At 40.2% G+C, this 26,584-nt stretch overlaps 1 protein-coding gene across 2 annotated transcripts in view; it reads right to left on the reverse strand.

Moving 5' to 3' along the window:
• PITPNB (phosphatidylinositol transfer protein beta) overlaps positions 1 to 26,584 on the reverse strand; it is a 60,468-nt gene that overhangs the window by 26,375 nt on the left and 7,509 nt on the right. For both annotated transcript variants that reach the window (XM_080649837.1, XM_080649838.1), the window contains exons 3-7: positions 24,714 to 24,859; positions 14,237 to 14,328; positions 13,484 to 13,491; positions 12,922 to 12,996; positions 11,710 to 11,793 (exon numbers count right to left, since the gene is read on the reverse strand). In XM_080649837.1, the coding sequence (XP_080505963.1) occupies positions 11,710 to 11,793; positions 12,922 to 12,996; positions 13,484 to 13,491; positions 14,237 to 14,328; positions 24,714 to 24,859 (405 nt within the window). The remainder of the gene's footprint in view (positions 1 to 11,709; positions 11,794 to 12,921; positions 12,997 to 13,483; positions 13,492 to 14,236; positions 14,329 to 24,713; positions 24,860 to 26,584) is intronic.

Here is a 26,584-nt window from a genome sequence, read left to right on the forward strand (position 1 = left end):
AAGTAAATCTCATTAATTCAGGTCCTACCACCTTGGAATACATAATAATTTGGACAGGGGCTGGACTGAAGTTTATCTTTGCATGATCTATGAAAAAAGGATTTGCTACACAAATTAATAGAGTAACAAGATCTCAGGAGGGCTGTTTAAACAGTTCAGAAGTGTTTTAGAGCAATTCAGAAGCATTCATTTGCATATAATTATTATGCTAATTACAAATCATTCTTATCTATTCATTAAAGCAGATTCCCAAAGGACCACTAATTGTCAATAACTTGTTGGCCTAGTTTCTGTTACTGAATGTACCTCAGAGGAACCAAACTGCATTAAAAAATATTCTCTAATCCAGCCCTCTCATTAATCCTTACTGGCTTTCCACCAATGAATCCTAAAAGCTAAATTTTAAAGTGCATTGAGAACTGAGAAATACAATCAAACCTACACACCCGAACAGAACACTTTTTTATAATGTTTCTAATCTCACAGAGACCCTGCATAGAGACCTGGGGTGGGGTGGCGTGTGGAGGGGGGTTAGCATGGTAGACAGGGAAGGGGGCAGAAGCTGTCAACAGAGCTCTATGGTAAAAGGGGCCACAGCCTAGAGCACTGCTAGGCTAGAGCGCAGCCAGGCCAATCGCCTACCTCTTCCATTCTTTCTCATTTTATCCATATCACAGCCAGAGACCACCAACACTGTCATGTTTATCAAGGCAGACCTCCAAAGCCTTTGGAGGCTTACAAATTAATAGAGAGAGAAAGATATCGGGATTTCACCTACAAAAAGAGGTTGCAACCAAAGGTCATATTCCACAACCCAGGAGGAAAACCAAATAGTTGATGGGCAGACGAAGCAAAAGCGAGAAAGTCCTTGAAGGATAGGAAAGGGGGGTCCTGGAAAGGCTAAGGCTGGTGGGCTGCCCTTCAGGGTAGGTGGGGCTACTGGCCTGGATAAGGCTGTGCTTGTTGCAAAAATATTTATTACTGTAACACTATACTTATTATTACTATATATTTATATATTTATTATAGCACTTAAAAATGAAGGTAAACTCTCAACTCCAATGAAATAAGTTTTAACATATTAACAAGTCAATTTTGCTAAAGGTGCTAATTAAACGTTATTTATTTTAGCCCTAGCTGGTTTGGCTCAGTGGATAGAGCATTGGCCTGTGGACTCAAGGGTCCCAGGTTCAATTTCGGTCAAGGGCACATGCCCGGGTTGTGGGCTCAATCCCCAGTAGGGGGTGTGCAGAGGCAGCCGATCAATGACTCCCTCTCATCATTGATGTTTCTATCTCTCTCCCTCCCTCTCGAAATCAACAAAAATATATTTAAAAAAAGAAACAAAACATTATTTTAAAATTAAATCGCATATGCCTGAAAAATGTAAGTAATATGTTTAAGAAAGTTTTATTTGACACAAAATGCATTTATTTCCTTAAATGAAAGTAGACTGTAGAACATATTACAACAAATTCCTTACACTAAAATGGGAGGAAGGGGTGTCCTATTTAAAATTCACAGGGTGAGCCCTCCCCAGTAAAATGTCCATGTTGGTTCATTATCTGGCCTTCAGACAAAGACGCTCCCAAGTTCCAGGACTCCATGTAACCCAGAGCACTCATTTAACAAACATCAAATAGGATATTAACTGCAGGGCGGCGGGGGTGGGGGGGGTGGGGTGGGGGGGGAAAGATTGAACATCATTCCCCCCCGCCGCCCCCGCAAGAGCAAAATCCGATAAGAAGCATCATTCTTGCTACTATTTTTGGAGAACTTACTTCAGAAGAGCTCTCCCGACACGCAGGCTAACCACAATATTTTACTGCAAAAATGTGATGCAATTTACAGTTCATCATTGATAAGACTCAAGTACCTGAAGGGATCTCAGCCCAGAGAGCCTTGCCTAGGAAAGAGTTTACATGGTTGAAAAAGTGAGTTCTTTATAAAAGCGAATTATAAGGAATTCACTTTAAGGAGCCGTTTACATGAATTTCTTTAAAAATATTTGCCATTAGCTGCTCACAAAAAAAAAAACATTTTCTAACTCTTACCAGAAAGTTTTCCCCCAGCCAGGAACTGGAGCAATTCTACTAAACATCCAGCCCCTTCTACCACCTCCCCCGCTACTGTTCTACTTAAGTTAATAATGGGTTTGAGGTCCTGGTGAAAAGGTACTTTGTGCAAAATATACTCATACATACAGATTTTTAAGAGAAATTTATAAATCCTCGCTCAGACTTAAGCAAGCATGAAATAAGCAATATGTTATTACCCCACAAGAGGGCACTGCTATCCAACTGTCTTCAATTATATGAGAGATTCTCTAACTCCACTACTGGATGCAAATATTGTAAGTATTCTCAAAGTACTTGACCATGTAAGGTAGCAGAAATGGGACACATTTTTACATTTCTTTTTTTTTTTTTAAAGATGCTAACATTTATTTATATCTTCTTTGAGGATGGGGGGTGGGAAACCTCTATATCTACTACAAAAAGGATCTTGACAATGGTTTGCTTCACAACATAGCAAAGGCAAATGTGAAGAGCATTTGATGAGTGAAAATTTCTTAAGCAAAAGCAAAATCTCTGCTACCTCAAAACTTTTATTTGAGTTTTGTTTTGTTCCTGAGTTCAAGGAGGCCCTATTACAAGTTAGGAGCTGGTTCACAATTCACACTTTAATAAAGTTACACACACACTTTAATTAAAAAAACAACAAAAAACTCTGGGGGCTCTCACACATACACCAGAGACAAGTTACAAACTTTTAAGATAGAAATGAATGCCTAGGTTCATCTTAATGGCAAAAGGAAGAGGTACTCTACTGGACTGAGTGTCTGCTCACGCCAAAGAGCACTGAAGAAGGACTTGGCAACCGCGGGCTCTCCTCGGGCTTGCTGGGTCTCAGCCACCGACTTCATAAACAAAAGCTCTTTTCAGGGCTAAAGCCTGGGTAGCCACTGCACAGCTCCGAGAAGCAGAAAGCCCTTCTTAGGAAGTAAAAGGCAGCAGTTGGAACAAAAGTAACATCTAAAACGCAGCAGCATTTGGAAAGCTGTGAGAGAACAAACTAGACCATTTAAGGTTATCATCTACCGAAGGTTAATTCGAAAGACCTATTAGGTTCACCCATTAAAACAAGGTCATTTTCATAGCTCAAAAGCTGGCAAATACTAACAATTTCACATAGTCTGATCTAATACTTAACTTTTTCCAGCCAGATTTCATCATGCTTTTAATTTTAAAGAGAGAAAAAAAGTAATCTTATAAAGATGGCTTAGAAAGCATATTTAGAAAGCACATTTCTTTAAAATTATGAAGTTATTTCTGAAGGCAATGCAGTAAAGCATATGTTGTCAAGACTATCTACTCAAATTTATAACATCTGGGCACTGCCTCACAGAATGTCTGATCAAAAGAAAAGATATGCCCGAATCCTTCCTAGAGCACAGAAAACAGCACTGTGTAAGGTGTGACCACAACTTCATGCCTAAAAAACTAAACCGTTTCATCAGCTTTCCGAGGCTGACATTTGGAGAAAAGTATCTTTAAAATGAGCAATAACTTTAAAATAATATGCACTCATGATTTAAAACAATTAAAAAGTGTCAGATTTTTCAGCTCTCAAATAATGAAAACCGCTAAATGAATGGATAGGTATCTTATGTGTTCACTTTCAGAAAATCAGGTACTGCTTCTAATATACAAAAAATGTACACACACTTCAACAGCAGATAGCTCAATTTTGAAAATGAAATGTATTTTAATAAACACTGCCCTTATAATGATTCAATGTGTGTGTATACATTTTTGGGGGACGCCCTACTATTTCTGCTCTCAACTAAAATGGGACATTGTTCTCTCTACCAAAACATACTCACCAAATAAATGGATCATAATCAAAGAACAAATGGTCAAGGCTAGAAATAAAAAGCACAAACTATAAAAGCCAATTCATTTCCTTTGACATCACAATCCTTAAAAAGGGGATTGTGACACTTCTACAAGTGGCTATGATAGCACTGTAATTAACCTAGTTATTAATAACAGGAAAGGAGCAAAGGGAAGGCCAGATATTGTAGGCATGTCACTTGGGCAGCTTCGCCAGGAAGCTACAACTCCCAACAAAAGGGAGCTAGAGGCATGCCCAGTAAAGTTGCTGTCAATCACACCTGAGAACAAAGGTCATTGGCTAGAATGGACATGGCCACTGCAAGGGCGCGTAATTAGGGATATTTAATCCCCTAAACAAAAGAGTTCCCTTTCTTGTGCTCTTACTGCGCTCTTACTGCGCTTGGGACTTGTGTGACTCTGGGCTTGTAGGGCTCCCTTACGCTAACCTGCATCCCACACGCAATGGACTAACAGACTGCAACTAACCTGGTGATGAATTGGACCCGGCTGCAATATGGAATGGAAACTCTGGACACTGGCTCTCATCCTCCCGTGGGGGCCTCCGGAAATGCTTACTTATTCCAGCAGTATCCCAAGATCCCCACTTCCGCTGATAACAGATATATGTGCAGCTTAGATGAACCCACCAATCCTATTATTGTCTTTTGATATACAATTACTACCTAATAAAGTACAAGATTCCAAACCCTCAGCTCTAGTTAGCCTTTGAACACAGACTTGAGCTGCAGCCAGGAGCCCAACACTGACTGGCAGTTACCAGTTGTGAGGGGAAAACACCCTTTGGAGGAGAGGCACTCAGCACTGCTGTACTACATAAGCAACATTTGGAACAAACCAAGTCCCAAGTCACTTAGAAACACTTTAACTGTTCACTGATTAAGAATCTTGCACGCTCTTCAGACTGATACAATTATTCCTTTATCTGGAAAAATAGTTACCATACCGCCAAAGAGCAAATAGCAAGTTCCAACAAATGTTTGCTGAATGAACATGAGAGGATGCAGGAGTGGTGTTCCCTGTAAGTACCCACTTGAAAAAAAACACCTCAGGGCCTCCACTCCTTTCATTATAACTGCACACATGCAAATTTCAATATATGCCACAGTTTAGCAGTAAATGGGAAAGGTGACCAAGGCCACTGATGAAAACTGCTATTTGGGGCACTAGGGCAGAGCAGGCTTGTTTTAATTGAATGAAAAATGATCTTAACATATTGCAAAGGAAGGCGCATCATACAGAAAGACAAAAATAAAAAGAAGCCAGCAGCCCTGCTTTTGAGTCCTGACTCCCCTTCCATTGGTTATGTGGCTCAACCTTAAAAGTAAAGCTTGGGGTGAATGTTTGGGACCATGGCCTCCAGCTGAGATTCCTTCTGTTTCCAAAATCCTAGAAGGATGTCCCCTCTACAGTCTTCACCCTGAATAGTGTAGTAGACCACATCCCAGGCGTGAGCAAACACCAGAACCACCCAGAGAGCTGGGGAGGAGGGGCGGTGGTGGTGAGAACTTGCATTTCTAACAAGCTGCCTGTGGGCTGACCTTGCTTAAATGGAAAGGGGCTCAAGCCTTTAGGTCGGAATCCCTAGCCCCAATGCTCCCCGTCCCACCCCCCCGCGCCCCCCCCCCCCCCCCCCCCCGCCAAGGGCCGCAAGGCCCTGAAAAGAACCTTTTAACTTCCCAGGACCAATTGGCAGATCCAGTCCCAAACGGATTGGCACTTGTACAGACCGCTGCCTCGTGGCTATGGTGGGGGCAGAGGCTGAGCGAGGAGCAGTGCTGAATGGAGGTGCTCCCAGGTCCTGGCAGGGAGGAAGAGGTTTACCAGAAGCCCATTCTCTCACTTGGGAGTGCCTGTGTCCCCAGAGCATCAAGCAAAGAATTGTGACCAGTTGGTGGAGCCACACTTTGCTCCAGGAGCTCTTGCTAAATAAGAAAGCTGCTCAGGAAGTGTTCTGCTGGAAAGCGGGGGACGAAGAGTCCAGCAGCAGTGACAACCCAAGGACCATAGGCCAGGGAGGGAAGGCTGGCTATGCAGAGCAGGCATCAGGGTGGCTTTGTGCTGGGAGCCCACAGTGTGAGACACCCCCTCCTCAGCACTACCCCTGCCCAGGGGGGCACTGGCAAATGGACAGAGGGAGCGGAAACAAGGATGGGACTTAGGGTAAATATGATATGGCTATTATACTCATGAGCAGGTAGGAAGAAGGATGTGGGAGTAACAATTGGGGCGGAGGGGGTTAAAAAAAACAAAAAAAAAAAGGAAGAGGTTTAATTAATATCTGAACCTCATCAAACTAAGAGCACAAGCTTGCTGAGTCATTAACAGGGCCTCTCAAGCTCTGCAGGGAAGTCCCCATGAAGGACCCTATCAATCACAGCACATCCTTCCAGAAACAACATGGCACATGAGTTTCTAGCTTTTGTCTCTTCTTTTAGGAATACCATCGTCAGTGAAACAACACTACAGTTACAAAACTGGGCTACTCTTGGTTTTGAAATGTCCCACTTGGGAAAAACCTTTCATCATAAATTAGTACACTCCAACATGCTGCAACATGAGGGGAAAAATTCATTCCCTCTTTAAACTTGCTGCTTTTAATATTAAATAGGTCTGTATTTTTAAACTAAGTCTCCCAAACAATTTAATACTTTCATGTCATTAATATTTGCTTATTAATGACATTTTAAAAACAGATATCAAGCTAGATCAATCTTTAATCTGTGGGCCTTACAAATTTGAATTAAACATTTCTGCCAAAAATAACCTTGGAAATTAAAAGGTCACAGAGGATGTACTAGAGGAAACATATAGGATAGAGGGAGGCTGATACAATCCTTTCTGGTTACACATAAATACCTAAAAATATGGTTCCAATTTCTTTCTTTAAAAAAAGAAAAAGCCCCTGCTCATTTTCTTTCAAATTACTTCCAAAAACGAAGGTCTCTCTGATGTTAATCGTGTGTACACTTCGGCTTACACTTTAAAGAGTCTTCCTCTCCTGGGAAGTGACTTTTGTATACAAATCATGGAAAGCTACTTAGACAAAGTGCTGGAGATGATTAAAAGGGGCCAGATTCACATTTATACCTTAGAAAAGAGCAGAAGCAGATGTCAACTGACTCATTTGTGTACATTTTGGAAATGAGTTGAAGATATGCATGTGCATTTCATCAGGACATTTAAAGAATTCACGACTTTTTGTTGTGGTCATGTATTTACGGCAACTTTAGAAATTTAAAAAACTTTAACTATATTCTGGTGTTCTTTGCTGGATACCTTGACTTCTACTACAATTTGATCTCAAACAACTTTTTAATCTGAAAGAAAGATATATGCTCATTTAGAAAGGACAGAATTTTTAGAATTGAAGTATATCATTACATCCTTCACCATCTAAGATTACTAAAAAGACAACCTAAAGTAGCATTTTGTTCATTTACTATTTGAACAAAAAAAAAACTTCAATTCCTTCAAACTTTTCCTCCCCTTTAACACCACAGATGGGGGAAATCTGCAAATTCTCTTTGATCCATCCACCAAGCCTTTATTGAGAAGTCACTCCCCATCAGGCTCCATATTAAGCATCTTGCTAGGTCCTGGCAACACAGAGAGGATGAGAACAGTATAGGCCAGGCCCCCAAAGGGTACTCAAAAGTCTTTTTAGGAGTGATACCCGGGTTAGATTTTAAATGGGGAGAGGGTGGGAGCAAGGGGGTGTGTCCTGCTGGAACCCTGTGCTCTGTGGCTGCTTCAATATCAAGCAGAAGGAGCCTTCCTTCTTAAAGGAATTAACATCTTACCACTTCACTACAATGCGTCTTTCCCCTGAAACAGGGAATCTGTTTTGGTTGGTGGCCAAAAGAAATTGGGTAGGAACATTTATGTAGAAATCCCAGATTGCTTGGCTTGTTTCATTAGGCAATGATGTATCTTCTAGAAAATTCCAGAGAATAATGGCTATACTAATATACCATACTTTCTATAAGTCATCAACAAAAGACCCTAAAAAATCTTATGTTTAAATACATATGATTTCCCTAGCATATTCCTCTGTGACACTGGGTCACACCGACAGATTTTTACAATAAATCCTATTCCTAGAGTTATTGTGACCATGTTTCCCGTTCAATTATGTAAACATGTCAAAGCATCTCCCCAAGTATTCAGTTACACTGCGGGTCTAATCACATCCCTTCTATGCATGGTGAAGTACAGTTCATAAGCACAACCAAACCCCCCCCCAAAACCAGCAAGTCTATGACAGAGTGGTACACAAGCCGTCTGACACCAACAACCCAGCAGAGTTAAACCCTAAAAGTAATCAACAGTCACTCTGAATTAAAATATTTAGGGCTGTTTGTATTAAATTCATCTGCAGTGACAGAAAATCCCCACCAGGTGGAGGTAAAAGATCCAAGCTTTACTTCCAACTTCTTGGTTTCTTGACCTCCCAACTACTTCACCTTTGTCCTGATTTCGAAGGAGACTTGATTACTTATCTTCTCAAAATGACTAATTACCTGTTTTTATTTCTTTTAAAGCAAGTAGTAAGGGAAAAAAATAGCTTAAGAAGTTTTTGGAAAAAATAGCTCATTCAAGACAAATTAGGAGTTCATTGTAAACAAAATGAAAATCAATGAACCAAGTCATTCTGAGGCTAAAATCTCCATGAGTTAAGGTGTCATCGTCTGAACTGTGAGAGATCACCACACCTTCAGAAGACCTTCCTGTTGAAATTCTGCCGTGTTGGCCTATTCATAGTTACAAAGCTCCCAATTCCAGTGTCACTTAAATTCTTGAAGAGCAACTTTTAGGCACTAAATAATCACTGTTGGTATGGTAGACATACTTTAATATGTTTCCACACCCACAGATCATTTGTTCTTTTCTCTGAAACCCTGCGGAACTTTGGGCCAAGCATAAGCCTGTGCCATCTGTGCACTATGTCACTACACGGGACTTGTGTCGCGGGCTTGTAAACCTCCCGAGGGCACTCTATTCACCGTGGATAGCTACAGCAGGGCTATTCAGGCAGCACAGGCTGCGCATCCACTAAATACCATTTTAGAATTTGCAAATATGATCTGGAAGCTTCCTTTTTCCCAACAGCTTGGACTAGAATTTTCAAGGAACATAAAAAAGGCAGACTCAAATGAACAAATTAACTCAACAGAAAACCGAACCAGATCAGGTAAAACGAAAGGACGCCCAGGTGACCCAGGTATTTGCCATAGAAGCCAGTCCTAAGACAAACATTGAGTAGACAAGGCCAAGCAGATGGGGGGAAGGGGAAGGGAGTGTCGGGGCAACTGTCTGTGCCAGCAGAGTGAACAAACGAGAACGTGCGGAAGACAATGGCAGGCCCTGCTTCCCCGGCCCACAAAAGCTCTTGCCCACTTCCTCGCTGGAATGGGTGCCAGGCCCTACAACTCTGCCCCCACCACACATTTATATGAAATATCCAGAACAGGTACATCCAGAAAAGAGATGAGTGGTAGCCAAAACTTGCGGGGAGAGTGACTATTTATGGGTCCAGGGTGTCCATTTGGGATGATGAAAATGTTCCAGAACTGGATGGTGGTGATGGTTGTACAATACTATGAATGCACTAAATGCCACAGAACGGCACATTTTAAAATGGTTAAAATGGTAAATTTTATGTGTATTTTATAATAAAAAGGGTACTGTGAATCCAATAAACTTTAAAAAAAGTATATCTTACTCATTTCTAAAATGTAACTTGGAAAATAGGAAGTATGGACACTGAAAAACACAATCACACATACACATATGAACACTTATTCTCCCCAGACAATGCTTGGTGTGAACATAGATTCTCAGAACTTGTGTGCACCGATAGCTAATAATAATAACAATAATGGCCAGCGTTTATTAAACTAGACACTGCTCTAAGTACTCACATTTAGTCCAGTGAGGTAATTAGCCCCATTTTACACAGCTGACACAGGCACCCAAGATGGAAGAGCCAGCAGGCAGCACAACCTCAGAATTTGAATCGGAAGCCAATCTGGTTTCAGAATGTATATTCTTAGTCACAGCTCCATGCACTCACAATGCAGACCCTCCTCATGTGGGCCTCATCTGTCCTCTCTCTCACTGTTTACCCACAGAGAGCCACCTGCTCAGCCTTGGCATGCGCAGTGCCTTCCACCTGAAGCGCCCTCACAAGTGCTGTTGTCATGCATCTGAGGCCAGCGCTGCCTTCTTTTCTCTCTGAAGGTTAAGCTGAGGTAGAAGGAATGGGACTGAGGGCTCTAAGGCTCTTCATAATCCGCCTTCCCTGTTCTTACAAGTCCCACTGGTGCCTATAAACGCTGACTGAGAGCGCATTTTAGCCTGAGAACAAGGACAAAGAACTACTCAGCAAAACCAGAGTTGCTTGTGCTCTGCTGAAGAACATGGAATGCAAACCCGTGAGCCACAATGTCAGACCATTTTGTTTGGCCGGCACAACTTTCTCAAACCGACAGTATAACCTGAATGACTTCCCCAGGCCACCCAATCCCAGGGCCATCCTGCTGCTCTGTGTCATCTAGTGACCTGCCGCTCCAGGCATGTGAGCTGTCCTGACCTAGCCATTAACTGACTCACTCATTACTTACTCCCAATGATTGCCCTTCCTATCACCAGGAAATCATGGCTGAAAAAGATACTAAGAGAAATAAAAGGGCCAAACAAACACTGTTTTCAACAGAGCACACATTTGACTTCTGAGGATAAAAAAAGCCTTATATCATTTCAAAGGCAGAAATAGCCCTGAAACTGAAATAACTTCAAATCATAGTACAACTGAAATATAAAATCTCCCATGACAAAGATCCCACTTCTAATCAGAGAGGGGGCCCTAGCTGAACAGGACCCAGCCTAGCAGAGGGTCACTGCTGGCATTCCGAACCCCAGTGATTTCAGAAAAGGACAGGGGTCTTTGTTTTAGAAGGTTTACATTTACATTTCACCAGCAACGTGAGACAGTTAGTTGTTGAGTTATTTCTGTTCAGCTTATAACAATGCTCAAGTTCAGGGAAGAACACTGAAAATGAAATGAAATGCTAACTGAAACGCTGCGTTTCATGACAAAACGAGGTGTCACTCTTATTTCAAAGCTTTAGCTCTCTCTCGACTAGCAAGAAGGCTGTCTTAACATGTAAAAAATCCACAGCTGTTCACTGCAACACCAAAGCAGCACGCAGTATAGTACAAGTAGTTAGTTGATATTGCAAATGTGGCAAAATAATACAAGGGCCTTAATTTGGAGGGGAGAGTTGTACAGGGCGTGGTTGTGAAATAAAGGTTTTAATACCCTTGAGAACAAGTTTTCTTATTAAGTCAAAAGCTTAAAGTGCAAATATTTATATCTAGTAAGAGTCAAAATAAAAAGCTACACAACTGTTAAACTGAGATGTTCTACCATCAACCATTTCTCACAAATGACAATGTTAGGGTAACCCAAATTACTGAAAATTTGTATGTAAATGGAATTTTTGCTTTCTTAATTTTTTGTAAAATACTGTCACTTCCCCTCAACCCCCATGAAAACAAATCTCTGTATAGCTCAGGTACACTGAGATTTCTTAAAGGGATCACTTGTGCAAAGGTGAAATCCGAACAAAAAACCAATCACCTTCTCTCCTACTCTCTGATCTTTCTGATGTACAGTCCAGACCCAAGCTCATTTCAGTGTAAAAATGTAGGCCATACAAGAAATAAATAATTCTTAGATGTAAGAGGCAACAGGTTAAAATGTCACTGAGTAGTACATAGTACTTACTGCTGGTTCAACTTGACTTCGATCTGCAATATCTATGTGGACAATTTCAACAGTTTTCCATGTGTTCGGATCTAAACCGTGTACCTAAAATTACAAAGAGAAATTAAACAAAACAAATTATAGACTATTCTTGCTAGGCAAAACTATTATACTTACATATATAATCTTTATCTTGAGTCTCTCAGAGCACATTATAAGGGGGAAAAAATCCAAATTGCTATATAATTAGATTAGCCATCCGAAGTCTTGAGGGATCTAGAAATCTTTTATTATCCCTTGAAACCCCAAAAATAAGGGGGGGGGGAGTAAGCATGCTGCCAAATTAACAGAAATCTATCCCAATATTTTCTGGTAGTCCTTAGACATTATTTAGTTAACAAAATGTACCTGACCCATGTTTAACTCAAGCAATACATGACAAAGTCCTTTTAACCTCCAAATCCCAGATAAACATAAAGTGACATTATAATTAAGATTTCAAAAAGCTGCATTGTATGGTCTGAAACTCTCCTGACTTTGATTATCCTAAAGCTATTCAGTTTCAGTATGATGTTAACTCCTCTATACTTCATGGTTTTTAACCTATTTCTGAAACTCCATCTATGAACCAATTAAGAATTATTTAAAAACTGCCAAAGATATAGCCATTTGAAAGCTGAAAGCAGATTAAACCATGCATAGACTAAAAATATCAAATCACCTCATTTATTTTAGAGATAAATGTGTACCAACTTGTAAAAATCTGGAACTCGTCAACATTATTATAAATTATCCAAAGTACCTTCTCCTTCCTAGGCCATTTCTCTGACATCAACCCATATCCCAGCAAAGTGGAATGGAGATGAAAATTAAAGCCATCATTTTTGCAATGGAGAGCAGCTCTGGCAAATGCAGAGATGAAAAGGTAAAAGAAATCTGAAAGTTAATGGCTAAGATTGGTTTGGGAATTATCTGTGAATTCTGTTTTAACTGTGCTTTCCCTGTCTCAGAGAAGGAGTTGCTGATAAAAACAGCAACCTTACTAAAGTCCACTCAAGGGAAGGAGAATGGTCAGGAAAACCCATTTGTTTCCGGTTGTTTGCTTGCATCCCTGTAATCTGACACACCGTGGGGTGGCCAGGTACTAGTGTAATGCAGGTGTCATCACTTTGGTGATGACAAAATGGACTATAGTATTCTCATTTCAATGAAAAGTCCAGAGGTGAAACTTACATTTTCTAATGTTCCCAAGTCTGGTTTGTGCCATGTTTCAATTTTAATGAAGAAATCATCTTTCATATATTCATTCTGCAGAAAACACAACGGTAAAATGACAGTGATCTTTCACCAGTTCTTTGTGGAGCCTTCCCCAGCATAAGCATCCATGCCTTTGACTCTACAAGCCTGATCCTCAAGTGATAAACAATCATTAGCTATCTATTTTTATAGGCTTGTCAGGCAAACCAAATGCTACATGCTTTTAAATAATTTAAACAACCTTACTTGTCATGCAGCATACAGGGCTAATATTAAAGAAGCTGTGAGATTTGGTGAGCAAATCTGGCATTCGAAGGAAGCAGCAAAAGCAAAATAAAGTCAACAGGGAGACTTTGAGATAAGGCTGGAGAGAGCCCATTAAACCTGGGAACATGTGGTGGAGTGCAGGTTGCTGGAAGAAGCATAGGAGGAACCATGCAGTGATGGGCAGTTTTAATGAAACAGGTGCAAATAAATTACTATGTAAAGCAAAGTCGAAAGATGAAGAGTTTGTGACACAAAAAACAGTTTTACTCACCGTTACAACTGAGGCATAATGGACAGGTGGGCAATAAAAGGAGAAAAATGTCAGAATATTAATCAGAGTCAAAACAATCTGTCACAATATTTAATGTTACAAGATCAAACTACCTGAAAATAAAACATTTAGTGGTTTACATCTGCAAAGCACAGTTTCTATACACGTCACAGAGTAGGATACTTTAGATTATGGAGTCAATAATCCAAGTTTAAAACAATGGTAAAAAGAATAATGTCACAAAAGCAAAAACATCGTTTATAATACCAATTTAGCAAACAACAAAAAACTTTTTCAGAAGGCTGCCATATCCTTCCCCTATTACATGGCAATATAAGTAAAATACTGTTAAAACCACACCAGGAGACACTTCTGCGTGTGGCCGGCCTTTCTTTATAGTTTCCGCACAGGCATACCTCAGAGATACCGCGGGTTCAGTTCCAAACCACCGCGACAAAGCTGGTGGAGGGTCTTGCCTTCACTGAATACAGCGAAGCGCAATAAAACAAGGTATGCTTCTGTTCCTTCCACGCGCTCACCCCTGGAGCCTGTGCAGTCAGCAAAGACCTCAAGGTGCCTTTATCTAGGAATGAGCCCAGGCCCCTCACAAAGCTCTGGGGGGAGCCCAATGCAACCTCTCCTCTGCCACAGTGAGTGCCGTGACTACCCGAGACCCCACAAAAGGCCTTGACTGGTGGCACCCTTCTCAAAGCTGTTCCCATGGGGGGAATGGCTGCTGGGAACCAGGCTTACTTGTTCTACAGTAGGGATATGCGTTCCAGGCTTTCTCGTGAAATACCAAGGAGCCCTCGGGAGCAATCAATCTGACGAACCCAGGAACTTTGCTGTGAGGAGAGAAATATTGGATATATTTTCAACAGCGCCGTCACTGCTTTGTTGGCAGCTTTCACACTGCTTCAAAGAGTATGGTAATCAAAGGTGATTATATTCTAAGCTTCATGAACTCAACAGTTTTCTCCTCGTTCCCAAAGTAATCAAGTGGAAAATGAATGTAAAAACAACAAAATAATTACACGTTTAACCGCATACAGCATTTTTTAAAGACAGAAGCAATTCGCCCTAACCGGCTTGGCTCAGTGGATAGAGAGTCGGCCTGCGGACTGAAGGGTCCTGGGTTCGATTCCAGTCAGGGGCATGTACCTTGGTTGCCAGCACATCCCCAGTGGGGGGTGTGCAGGAGGCAGCTGATCAATGTTTCTCTCTCATTGATGTTTCTAGCTCTCTATCCCTCACCCTTCCTCTCTGTAAAAAATCAATAAAATATATATATTTTTTTAAATAGAAGCAATTCTTTCTTATAAGCTTCTGATCTATCTCCCTAAGAGTTAGATGAAGCCATTCAACCTGTACATAATACAACACAGAAGTTCTCTGTGTAAAGACTACACTACACTGTCTCTTAACGCAAAAACAGAAGCCCAGAATAGGGGTATCCCTGAATAAAATGTCTTTTCACACATTTTACAGAATAAACCTAAAAAAATTTATAAAAAATGAGATATGCAAGTATATCCAAGTGTCAAATTTTGTAGGTTTGGAAGATGAATGTCACTTGCTGCCTCAAGTATGGTCAGAGAAGGGTTAAATATATAATATATGACGAGGTTGTGTATATTCCTAAGATAATCAGAAAAGATCCCAAAAGATAAAACAGGCAAAAGATATCCATACACATTACAAATAGAAAATACAACTGGTAAACAAATAAATGGATACATCAATCTTATAATCTTCAAAAAATGCAAATGAAATGGCCATTTTAAATGATCATTTCATCATAAAAAAGCAGTTTTACATGCTCAGGCTTTTCACACAGATCGGATTCAAATCGCAACATCACTACTTGGAAGGTGTATGACCTTGGGCATTTTACTTGGCTCTCTGAACTTCATGTGTTAAATGGAGTTCTATTACCTACTCTGCAGGGTCATTGAGAGGATTCAATCAGATAATATCTTGCAATGTGTCTCGCACACTGTGCAGGACAAGGAGTGGTCAATAATGGTAGTGACCGCTTTTTAATTATAAGCTGACATGGAGCTGGGTACTTTCATAGGCCTTTCTTCACTTAAATCCCTTAATAACACTGTAAGGTAAACATTCATATAACCAACATTTAAGTGGCTAAATAACTGTATATCAAAACTCTATCCTCCAGGCTGTGGGTGGCCGAGGAGAGGTCAATGAGGGAAAAAGGAGACATATGTAATACTTTAAACAATAAAGAATTTAAAAAAACAAAACTGCCTGGTACTGGTACAAGAACAGACATATAGACCAATGGAACAGAACAGAGAACCCAGAAAAACAGACACACACACACAAAAACCAAACAACTATATCCTCCAACTATAAGCCCTATTACATATTTTTTTCCATATCAGAGCTGCTTGGCTGAGAACTTTCAAGCACAACTTAATGTCCTAAACTAAGAGAAAGAACAAACTAAGGAAATGTGGGACCCAGAATGCACTTCTGGCCCCATAATAAGATTGAGCAGCTGACCAGAGACTAGATGTAAGGAACCCCACACTAGCCAGAGAGCTGTGAGGTTACTGAGGAGGTAGTATGAACAGCCCTTTTGTTATCTCTTCAGAACACAAAAGCAGGTACATGATGTGGAGCTTCCACTACTGTGGCAAATCAAATCACCAGAAAAGAAAAGCTGAAGTACTATTATTACACACTAGTAGCCCTGCACACGAATCCGTGGGCCAGTAGCTCTCTGCGGGGCCTGGCCGCTCCGCGCCCGCTGCCCAGAGGCTCTCCACGGCCCAGAGGCCCATCCGCGGCTGGGCGCGGAACGCTTGCCTCATCGCCAGGGCAACGACACAAGCGTTCCGTGCCCCAGCTGGCCAGAGACCCATCCATGGCTTGCCTCGTCACTGCAGCGACAAAGCAAGCATTCCGCCAGGCCGCTCATGCTGCCCACTCTCAGCGGTCACCCCCCCAGGACTGGGGCTCTCAGGCAGGGCTGAGAGGACTGGGCGCCCCCATCTTTTGTGATGGAGTGATGGTTAATTTGCAAATTACCCTTTTATTAGATAGGATGGCAGTACAAGCTAGATTCCAAAGGCATAAAGAGATTACAGCAGCCTTACATCCTTAAAAGATAATAATGAAGGAGGGCTCATTCTTTGAGCACTTATTCTTTTCAAATCTTGGAAAGACTCATGCTAGGGGGTAAAACTTCAGGAAAATGAAGCTGGGAGAACTGAAAATAATATCACATTAAAAGTCAACCAATATCTAGCAGTTAAATTATTTTTTCCTTTACTTAAAACCCCTTAAAATGTGGGAGAGATCTAATCAAAGTATAATATAATACATTAGAGGCCTGGTGCACAATCCGTGCACAGGTGGGGTCCAGCTGACCCGCCCTGATCCGATTGGGCTGCGTGGGCCAGGGGGAGGGGCCACAGGTGGTTGGCTGGCTGGCCCTACCCCCAATCAGCGTGGGGGGTGGGGGGGAGCCAATCGAGGGTGGGGCCAGCCAGGGAAGGGAGGTGGCACTGGCAGTTGGCCAGTCGGCCCCACCCCCTGGTCTAACTCCTGGTTAAGAGGACAATTTGCATATTAGTCTCTTTTCTTTTTTTTAAATATATTTTATTGATTTTTTACAGAGAGGAAGGGAGAGGGACAGAGAGTTAGAAACATCGATGAGAGAGAAACATCGATCAGCTGCCTCCTGCACACTCCCTACCAGGTATGTGCCCACAACCAAGGTACATGCCCTTGACCGGAATCGAACCTGGGACCCTTGAGTCCACTGGCCGACGCTCTATCCACTGAGCCAAACCAGTTAGGGCTGCATATTAGTCTTTTATTATATAGGACTAGAGGCCCGGTGCACAACATTCCTGCACTCAGGGGGGTCTCTCAGCTCAGCCTGTGCCCTCTCGCAGTCCTGGAGTCCTTGGGGGATGTCCGACTGCCGGCTTAGGCCCACTCCTCCCGGGCCTAAGCCAGCAGTCAGACATCCTTAGCGCTGCTGAGGGGGCAGGAGAGGCTCCCACCACTGCTGCTGTGCTCGCCAGCTGTGAGCCTGGCTCAGGGCTTCTGGATGAGTGGCACTCCCCTGTGGGAGTGCACTGACCACCAGGGGGCAGCTCCTGCGTTGAGCATCCCCCTGGTGATCAGTGCGCGTCATAGTGACCAGTGGTTCCACTGTTTGGTCGATTTGCGTATTAGCCTTTTATTATATAGGATATGTAATTTAAAAAAAATACAAACTACAAAATCACTAATCTGAGAGTCTGACAAACAGATCTATCAATGGTTCATTTGGTCAACTTAGAAAAAGGCAGGGGGAAAAATAGCTGTGTATTAGCTCAGAAACATATTTTGACACTCTCCTCTTTATTTCTAGAGTGCCCAATATTCTGAAAACCTTGATATTCATCAAAAAGTTCTAAAATTTGCTGGCCCAAACAGAAGAAAATTGGTAGTCAGCCATTAAAGGCCCCAACAGCCAAATATATAAGAAAGCTTAAATATTTCTTCATTTTGCCCCTGAATTGCCTATTATCTTACTTCCAGGATGCTATTTCCACGATATGAATTCTAACAATTCATTTTGTTTTGACTTAGTTAGGCTCAACCAAACCTTTAATCCAATTTTGTTTCAAATTTACTGACTTTTTACATTTAACATAAGAACATTAACAAGCACATCCCTCCCTCAATGAATCTAAGTAATTGACTAAACTTGGGAAAAATGCATAAATGGGAGTAAATAAAATTAAATTTCAATTCTACTTTACAGGAGAGAAATTTTCATTAATGGCAGCTTTAACATATTCCTAACAAGGCAGTTCAAGTGTGCCACTTATATATAACTGAGAGCATAGCATATACATTGTTCTTCCACCTCAGTATCCCTTAGGAAGTCACTTTAGTAAAATGAAGGAAATTCTGTTTTGGAATCTTAACGGAGTCTCAGAAAAGGAACATACATGACTGAATTAACAAAATGGAGTTAGGCCTTCAAAAACAAACTAGGAAGGACATTCTTCCTCTTGCTCATCCCTAACTAGTCACGAAGTGTTCTCTCATAATAAATCAATACTGATGAAAGGGCCTACCTCAATGTAAACATATCTAGATTCCAGCTGTTGAAAGTCAGCCATAGCATTATGCCCAAGAGCACAAAGGTTCTTTGCCAACACGAAGCCTCCCCACACCTGAAGGTTATTTAAGAATATTTAACTTCGGGGTAAAATTCAACCAAAGTGCTTTATCAATTGTCTTGAGGAGATAATATTAAGATCGAATCTAAGCTTGTCTCCAGAGAAGATAATATTAAGATCTAATCTAGCTCAACGGTTGTGAACCTGTCTGCTTTGCAGCGAGAGGACTTTGTCACAGTGGCACCAGAAAACAAAGGGCTAATATGGCTTAAAAGATACATAATAAGTGACCATATGTACACTGAACTTCTCCTGATCTAGGAGCATTCCTTTTTTTTTTTTTTAAAACCTGTTCCTGAGATAAGTAACTTGGCTAATCATTTCTTTTTTGTTGTTGTTGTTAATCCTCACCTGAGGATATTTTTTTCCAGTGACTTCCAAAGAGAGTAGGATGGGAGAGGGGGGATGGAGAGAAACAGCCATGTGAGAGAGACACATAGATTGGTTGCCTCCCACATCTGCCCCAAGCAGGGCTAGACTGCAGTGAACAAGGAACAGAGGGATACAAGCCCAGGATGGTGAGGTAGGCAGGGGGCAGACAGATCACAGGGGCCCATCTTCCAGGCCACAGGATTCGTATTTTACTCTTTATAGGATGGGAAGCGAATGAAGGGTTTAAGAAGGGGAGTGACACAACCTGATCTAAGTTTCAATCATTCTGGCTTTGTGTGGAAAATTAAAAGGAGTGGGTAAAATAAAGAGTGGAAAAAATTAACTCAAAAAGGATTAAAGATCTAAATCTAAGCGCTAAAACTATCAAATTGTTAGAAGAAACAGATAAATCTTTGTGACCTTGGAATGGGCAATGACACCAAAAGCATATATAATAAAAGAAAAATATAGGTAAATTGGACTTCATCAAAACTGTATACTTTTAAACAACCACCACCACATATATGTTGACCCATGCAGTACAAACCCATGTTAAGGGTCACTGTGCAGCATAAAGAGGAAACAATGTATTTCAGTAATATTTCTGATATTCTTGTAGAATAGGATCACTCCTGATTTAGAAAACTTTTACCTGTGCAAAATTAAGACTCAGAGCTACATATATACAAAGAAAAAAAATTATATGTTGATGGCTAATTCTCAACTCAAGAACAAATTACTATATTAGGCTATTTATTAATTTCTTACTTATCCTCATTCAGAGATGATTTCTGAATATAAATCATTTAAAATTAATATCTGCATGCTCAGGTGATTTAAACTTCCTTTTTTTAAAAAAAAATCTATTCTTGGTTGCTTTTATTTATTTATTTATTTTAAATATGTTTTTATTGATTTTGGAGAGGAAGGGAAAGAGAGAAACATCGATGAGAGAGAGAAACATCAAAGGGTTGCCTCCCATATGCACCCTGACCAGGGATCTAACCCACGACCTCAGTATATGCCCTGACCAGGAGACCTTTTGGTGCACAGGATGATGCTCAACCAACTGCGCCACACCAGCCAAGGCTACGCTTCTCATTTTTAAATGCACACATAACTTTTACTTCCTGGCAGATGAATCTTTTTGCTTATAAAAATTAGCTCTTAACTTGAACCACATGAAATTTTAAAACAATTTTCAATAAAACCTCTGCTATTTTAACCTTTAAGGAACAAAGCCATTCTAGAGTGGGCAAAGCTTTATGAATTCTCCATATTACAGGACTGACTGAAGATGGTGAAAGCATAATATTTATGAGAAATAAAAAAGAGCAAATCTAATTTTCCCCAAGAAGGGAGAGAAAACAATCCACAAAAGGTCTGGTCAGAGTTCTGATGAGGTCTCAGGAGAACTGCAAGTTTTTCTCTGAAATACCGTCTCAAAAGTTACAACACATTATCTTGCCTTGCTTCCAAATTTTTTGCCCAATAAATTCTGTCAATTCCCCACCATCCACCATTAAGTGCTTATTAAACAACTTAAGGAAACATACTCAAACTTTTATGGTATGTGGGGTACAAGTCTAGGAAGCAAACTGAGTAGAGTGACAAAAAGTGATGGAGGTTAGGGAAGAATGTAAGTAGTCAAGGAATGCCTCCACACAAAACAGATCTAAGCTGTGTTCAGAAAGCTGAGCGGGTTATGAGGGACCCAAAATCATTAGAAAAATAGCCCAAGGGGCTGGACCAGATCAGTCTGGAAGACAAAGACCAGCTTACTTAGAGCTAAAGGTCTTTGTTCTGGACAGCTATGTGAAAATCTTGAGTATATGTGAAATCTGGAGCATATGTGAAAATCTTCAGTACCATGTTAAGTTTAACTTTTATTTTAAAAGACTTGAGACTTTAAAGACATAAGAAAATGGGATATGGTGAAATCGTGGGTTTGGAAGAATTTTGTTGTAGAGTCCTTTGCAGTTCACTTCAGGAAATGGAAAATATTCTAACCATCCCACAGGGCTCTGCAGTAGAGCCAAGTGATTAAGAGGGCAAGTTCTGGAGTCACAAGTGATTAAGAGGGCAAGTTCTGGAGTCACAATGCCTGGCTAGGTTCATGTCCAATCTCTGCTACCAAACAGCAATGACACAGGGTCCATTAAACCTTTCTGGATCTTAGTTTCCTCATTAGAAAAGGGTGCTATGGGAAATGAATGAGCTTCCACCTAGAGCACTTACAGTGGCCAGCACACTGTTTAAGAATACACCAAGTAATAAATCCTATGCCTAGAATTACCATGGGCAACTCCTTACTAGTGAAAGTAATCAAAAGATATGGAAAGAACCTCACTGTCCCATAAAAAGAATATTATCTAAGAGTGAAAGAAACCAGACATTTGAAATGTTCCTCGAGCTGGTCACTAAACTTTGGATTTTTTAATACCTTGCCAAGATTGTTCCTCAATTTTCTAATTGAGATGAAGTATGTACATGTTACCAACAAGTGTTTTTGCTGAAATAGGAAGGCATACTGGCCAGGGAATCCAGAGACCTTGATTACAGTGGGTAAAGTAGGCCTCAACACTTCCAGTATCTCAAATGTAAAATAAGGTGTTGGTGGCCTTAGTCAACTACCTTACCCATCCAAGTCTGCCAAGTTTGCAATTCTATTGATGCTGTACCAGAGCACTCTGTAGGTTACCCAATGGAATAAATATTGGAAAAGGGAACAACTATTACTGGACACATATTTATTTAATTTCCTTAGGGAGAGAGCTCTAAGACTCTCTAGGAACTATGCGTATGCCTTCAGCATGCTGAAGTTATACCCTTACAGGTACTGAACTCTATCTGACCAGCTGCACTGCCAGCCCTGTGTCATAATTGCAGTCTTTCCTATAGCACAGCGAAGGCCTCAGGACTTACTACTAAATGATTCTTTGCTCTTCCAGAATACAGTTTTCCTGTGGCTATCTGCCTTCTGTATGACACTGTTGACTTTGAGTGTAGGCATCTGAATGCCCTTGCCCCATGATTGTTCCCTCCTCCCAGACTACAGCGACAGTGGGTCCCTGTTTTGTCTTTATTAACGGGTAAGTTTTTGGTTGTTTTTCATAACTGTTAGAGTGGCTTTATCTGCCATACTGCCTGAGATCCATTACTGCCCCTTCTTTCCTTTCCTGTTTCATGCCTCTCCATGATTCCATCCACAGATGCCATCGTTGTGTGACAAGGCCAGTCTTATAAGGGCATTTAAACAGCCCTCACCATCCAATCAACCCTCTCCTTCCCTTCTCATGGGACACCTGTGCTCATCAGGTTGCGTACTTGCTGTCGGGCACTTGGGACTGCCTACTTGTGACCAAAGCATGGGATTAAAAATAAGAAAAAGCATGTAGTCTCAGTCACCATTCTACCACTTCTTAGCTGTGTGACTTTGGATCTTCTTATGTACAATGTGTATATTGACTATTTCTCAGAACTGCCATGAGGTATAAATGAGTGCATAAAAGGGTGAAACCAAAGGGTATTATGGAATGAAGAAGCGGTTCCAGAAGGCTGAGTGCACTGGAGGCTAGCATCCAGAGAGCCAAGGTTTTCCTTTATTTAGCCCATGAAAAGCCTGAAAGAAATTCTTATCCTATATAATAAAAGCATAATATGCAAATCAACCGAACGGGCGAACAGCGGAACGACCATCCAGGACCACACTATGACACCCACTGGCGCCAGGCCAGCCAAGGCGGGTGCGATGCAATTGGTCAGGGGCCCAGTCACCGCCCCATGATCACCCCGAGGAGGGAGGCCCAGGTCCCAGGTGCTGGTGGCCGGAGGGAAGCTGGTGCCGGCAGCTGGGGAAAGGAAGGCCTACTCTTGCATGAATTTTGTGCATCAGGCCTCTAGTCTTCAAATAAGCTCTCCAGAACAATAATATCGCCTGCACTAACCATATTTATATAGCCATCTTCAACTTAAGAGATTCATTGTTTGTGGCTGGGGTGTCATCTAATTCAAATGCTTCAAAAATATTTACCATTTCTTTTTCTCATTAAACAAAAATACAAGAGAGTAAAGAAATTTTGAAAAAAATTGTAAAATATTAAATATTTATATATCTATTCAGCAACTAGCCTTTTCCATGTAATAATATATCAAATAATTCCCCAATATTTCAACTCTTAGTTTTCAAATGATCTATTTCAAATTTATTCACTTAAAGACATCATAGACCAAAAGAAAATTTTATATATCAAACTTTTTGGTTTATTTCAGAACACCCAGAATTCAATGTTTACAATAAAAGAAGTTTTATGTATTGGTAAAATTCAGTTGAAGAGTAAATGTAAAATGCTAAAGACATATGAGTATAATAAGTAAATTCAATACTATAAATATTACATAGATTATACCATCTAGAATGTCAAAATCTCTTATTTGACACATTTTAAATATAAACTTAGGGTGCAAACAAATTAATACAAAACCATGAATAAGACAGTCTCTATGGATAACTGTTTTGATTAGAGTTTTTGCCTTCATTCAAACCTGCATCAGAAACAAAAAAAATGCTGTGTTCTAAGAGAAAATAACAATACAATTTAAGGTTCTATAAAGCGATTTAACCTACTTAATACTATTGTGTCCCTATAAACCAATCAGTAGCCTTAAACTGAGAAAATATGAAAAATACTGATCATCACAGCTCATTTATAATTTTAAGGAGCACTACAAAACACAGGTATTACTCATTTCAACACAAAGAGAATACAGGCAAGAGAAAGGCAAAGACTCCCTCCTACTTTTAACAAACTAAGGAGATTATTGACAAAATCTACTCTTAAAAACCTTTACTAGTCTTTTGTCCTTGAATAAATATTGGTATGGGTTTTTTATTTTAAAATATTTATGCCAAAGATAGAGACTAGACTTAGAAGAATGTGCAAAAAGACCTTCTACGAACCAGAGATAAAAAACAATGAACAAAGGATTCAAATAGTCAAGTCACAAAACAAATTCAAATTGTCAATGAATATGAAAAGACATTCAACTTCACTAATAAAGAAATGCACAGTTAAATAAGAGATTACTTTCTGGGTATCAAATCGGCCAAATTTAAGAAGATAGAAAGATATGGGAAAATGAACACTATTACACTCTTGGAGGGCAATCGGGCAATAATAAAACTTAAAATGAGCATGTCCTTTCAGCAATCCTAGTTTCATAGATTTCTTATGGCGAAATAGTAACCTAAGGCATAAAGACATGTACAACCATGTTCAGAGAAATATTATTTGTAACGGACAAAAACTGGAAAACGCCCAAAAAACAACCCAGTCAGCTTATCATTTAGAGAATAAGTAAACTACACTATGTCCATACTAAGAAATTTTACTCAGTTTTAAAAAGAATGAAATGGACATTGAACAATAACATGGGAGGATGTTCATGATGTATAACTGCATAAAAATAAAGCAAACTGCAGAACCATATGTATAGTATGATCCCATTTGTTGTAGAAAATAAAAAATGATACAAGTGATGTATCAGTTTTGTTGTTAGGTAGCTACATGCTTAATAAATGAGTCGAGTAGTTGATGCCTAATTATTTAATATAATGATTAAGTATCAAATGTGAATAGGCGGCTTACCTCTTTAGGTGATAAATTTTGTGTGTATACTGTCCCTTCTCTCCATCCTTCTCATAAGGTTCATTCTTTAAGACTTCAATTCCTTCTCCACCACCAGTCTCATTCTTACTAGCTTCTGCAACCGAGTACAGCTGCCCAACCTGATACTGGAATTTCAGAGTAAAGGAATCTCAGTAAGTCAGTAGTAACTGTGGAAACTTCCTATGCTAAAATCTTACTCTAGATGATATAGAAAAGCAAGCCCAAACCATTTAGCACATATGTTCTACAACAAAACGTGACTCAAATTAGAAATGAATGTTTAGGAAGACGAACACCAGATGCTCATACAGCTTCAAGAAACTGTAATATTTTACAAGATTTCCATTATTCAAAAAAACTGCTAGTTACAAACACTCTGGTGCCTTACTATGTACTTTGATATCCACTTATCAAAAAAACACCTTGTGCCTGGCCGGTGTGGCGAGGTCATGGTTCAATTCCAGGTCAGTGCACATGCTCGGGTTGCGGGGTTGGTCCCCAGTAAGGGGCATGCAGAAGGCAGCTGATCAATAATTCTTTCTCATCGTTTATGTTTCTATCTCCCTCTCCCTTCCTCTCTGAAATTAATAAAAATATGTATATTTTTAAAAAGGAACTATTTCTTCCTCTAAATAAAAGTTTTTTTTAAAAAAAACAAACATCTTGACACTATTATTCATTTTTGAATAATAAATATACATTTTCATATCTATTATAGCTCAGTAATCTTACAAAATTTGGATGAAGGTATGGCACGTATAGAACTGTCACTTTGCCAATTGAAAAAGCTGAAAAACCAGAATACCATTCTCAATAATAAAGGGGAGGGATATAAAGTATAATAATAAAAGCCTGAAAAGGCAAAAAATTGCTGACAGTGGTTTCTATTTCATTTTAAAGTTACCAGAATTCTCAGTGGTCTGCTCCAATACCTGTGAGTGGGCAGTATTGTTCTATGCCATTCTCGAGTCACTAACCATTCCAATAAATGATAAAAAGCAAAGTTCTTGTGTTCTAATTTGTTCCTAAGGACTCAACCATGGCATTATCTCCAATCTCTTTGAATCTGGCTAAATTTCTTCCTCCCAATGAAGACAGCCTGAAAAAATGTGGGTGTTTTGTTTGTTTGTTTTCTTTTATATAAGCATGTTTTCAAAGAAAAGCTACCTGTAAAAGCTAATCATTCAAAACCAACATTTTATTTGAGGGGCAAAAAATAGGGCCAGCTGTAAGCTCTGTAAATATTCCCATCTAAAAAGCCTATAGGGCCCTGGCTGGTGTGGCTCAGTTGGTTGAACATCGTCACTTACACCAAAAGGTCGCTGGTTTGATTCCCGATCAGGGCATAGACCAAGTTGTGGGTTTGATTCTCAGTCCAGGTGTGTCTCAGAGGCAACTGAACAATATCTCTCTCTCTCTCTCTCTCTCTCTCTTTCTCTCTCCAGGTGTGTCTCAGACGCAACTGAACAATCTCTTTCGCTCTCTCCCCCTCTCCCTCTCTCTTTCCCCTCTCACTAAAATCATTAAAAACATTTAAAAAAAATAAAAATAAAAAGCCCATAGGAATATGATATCTTGCATGTTAATTCTCATTCTCTCTTCCTTCTCTCATCTACCTCCCTCCTTCCCAGTCTCTCTGTCTGTCCATGTCTCTGTCTCTCTCTCAGGAAGCTAGAACCAAGCACATTTTTTTAAATGACTCAATTAAGTTTTTATAGGGATTTTACACTTCAGAAAGGGTTGTATTTCTTCTTTTGTTTTTCAGGATACATCATCAGTGTTAGTCCAGTAATGCTACAGTCAATCCTTAAGTCCTTTAAAATGTACTTTTCATATTTTAAAAATAGGAT

This window comes from Plecotus auritus (genome assembly GCF_963455305.1).
Source record: "Plecotus auritus genome assembly, chromosome: 13".
NCBI lineage: Eukaryota > Metazoa > Chordata > Mammalia > Chiroptera > Vespertilionidae > Plecotus > Plecotus auritus.